The sequence below is a fragment of the Echinops telfairi genome, unplaced genomic scaffold (assembly GCF_000313985.2).
Source record: "Echinops telfairi isolate 266 unplaced genomic scaffold, ASM31398v2 ScPeMD7_2565;HRSCAF=3150, whole genome shotgun sequence".
NCBI classification, from domain to species: Eukaryota; Metazoa; Chordata; class Mammalia; order Afrosoricida; family Tenrecidae; genus Echinops; species Echinops telfairi.
The window spans coordinates 13,149,603-13,151,081 of NW_022106463.1; the positions used below are offsets into that span (position 1 = coordinate 13,149,603).

Here is a 1,479-nt window from a genome sequence, read left to right on the forward strand (position 1 = left end):
AAAAAAAAAAAAAAAAAAGAATATGATTTAGAGGAATATTACAGATATCCCTTGAAAGTTGTCCCAACTCAGTGACTTGACTGATTTTCAGTAGCTTGCCAGGCCTTACTTCCTAGCCTACCTTAGTCTAAAATCTGTACAAATACCTGCTCAACATTATACCAAGCTTCCAACTGGTAGATGGGTCATGGTTGCCTGTGAGGTGCATAGGCCAGTAATCACACCCAGGTCCTCCAAGCACAGTGAGAATTCTAACACTGAACTATCAGTGTCCCTTTTTAACTATACATAAACCTTTTTAAATGTCATTTCCCTCTTTTGTGAATAGCCATAGAGAGGAAAGGAAAGGCAACAGACACTTTGCGTTTTTCTTGACAACAATGTCCAATTTTAGGCTCAAGCACCAGAACAAATAGTGACATTATATGAAGATGAACAGTATCCAGTGCATATGCCATTAGTAGAAATGGGGCTTGCAGAGAGAGATGACTGATGTAAGTATATTAAAATTCTGTTCTCCCTATTAATCAGCATGACTTAAGACTTTCATAGCAAAGATTAATGTTAAATTGCTCATAAAGCACCACAGATTCCAGAAGAATCTTTCTTCAACTTTCTTCTCCTTAGAACTTTCTCACCTATTGAGCACCAGCACCAGAGATGGGCTGGGCTGTCTTGGTACCAGTAGGGTAAACAGTAGGTATGTAAACTCATAACTACCTCCAAGACATAAAATGCTACTGAAGCCACCAATGCCCTAGTAACAAAGGGAAGTAGTTGGGTTAACTCTGTGTCACAACAATGTAATGAGTGCTTTGACAACTAGGTTTAAACATTAAGCAAAGGTTTAAAGTAGTAACCTGTATTTTATTTTTTCAGGTATATTGCATACAGGACAGCATCTGTAGGGAGCTCAGAAGAGTTTCGCTTGGATCTTTTCAGCTTATTTTTCTTGACTTGTCCTACAATAGTGCTTTTTTCGTTTGTTTGCTTTTTCTACATGTTGAACCACTAGGAGTTGTTTGGAAACTATCTGAAAACATGGTTAATAAATATTTGTTTTCAAAACTTGCTTTAGAATATTTTCTCATTTTATTTTACTATAATCTGAAGCTGAAGTATTTTGATGTTGTGGTTGTTGTTGTCATTGAATTGGTTCAGACTCACAGTGACCCTATGTGCAATAGAAGGAAACACCACCCAGTCCTGCGCCAACCTCACAATTGTTAAGTTTAGAGCCCATTACTGTAACCACTATGTCAATCCATCTGATTGAGGGCTTTCCTCTTTTTTTCTTCTTCTCCCCTTTACCAAGCATGATGTCCCTCTCCAAGGACAGGTCCCTCCTGATAACTTGCCCAAGACACATGAGACAAAAGTCTTACCATCCTTGCCTCCAAGGAGCATTCTAGCTGTACTTCTTCCAAGACAGATTTGTTTCTTCTGGCAGTCTGTGGGACTTTCAATATTCTCCACCAA

The 1,479-nt window shown here is 38.5% G+C and overlaps 1 protein-coding gene across 1 annotated transcript in view; it reads left to right on the forward strand.

Annotated features, from left to right (window-relative positions):
• Positions 1-1,072, forward strand: part of RNF17 (ring finger protein 17) — a 119,111-nt gene extending 118,039 nt beyond the window's left edge. Inside the window, exons 32-33 of the mRNA XM_045294007.1 lie at positions 395-494; positions 880-1,072. Coding sequence (XP_045149942.1) covers positions 395-493 — 99 coding nt within the window. The 3' untranslated portion in view covers position 494; positions 880-1,072. The remainder of the gene's footprint in view (positions 1-394; positions 495-879) is intronic.
• Positions 1,073-1,479: the final 407 nt, after the last annotated feature.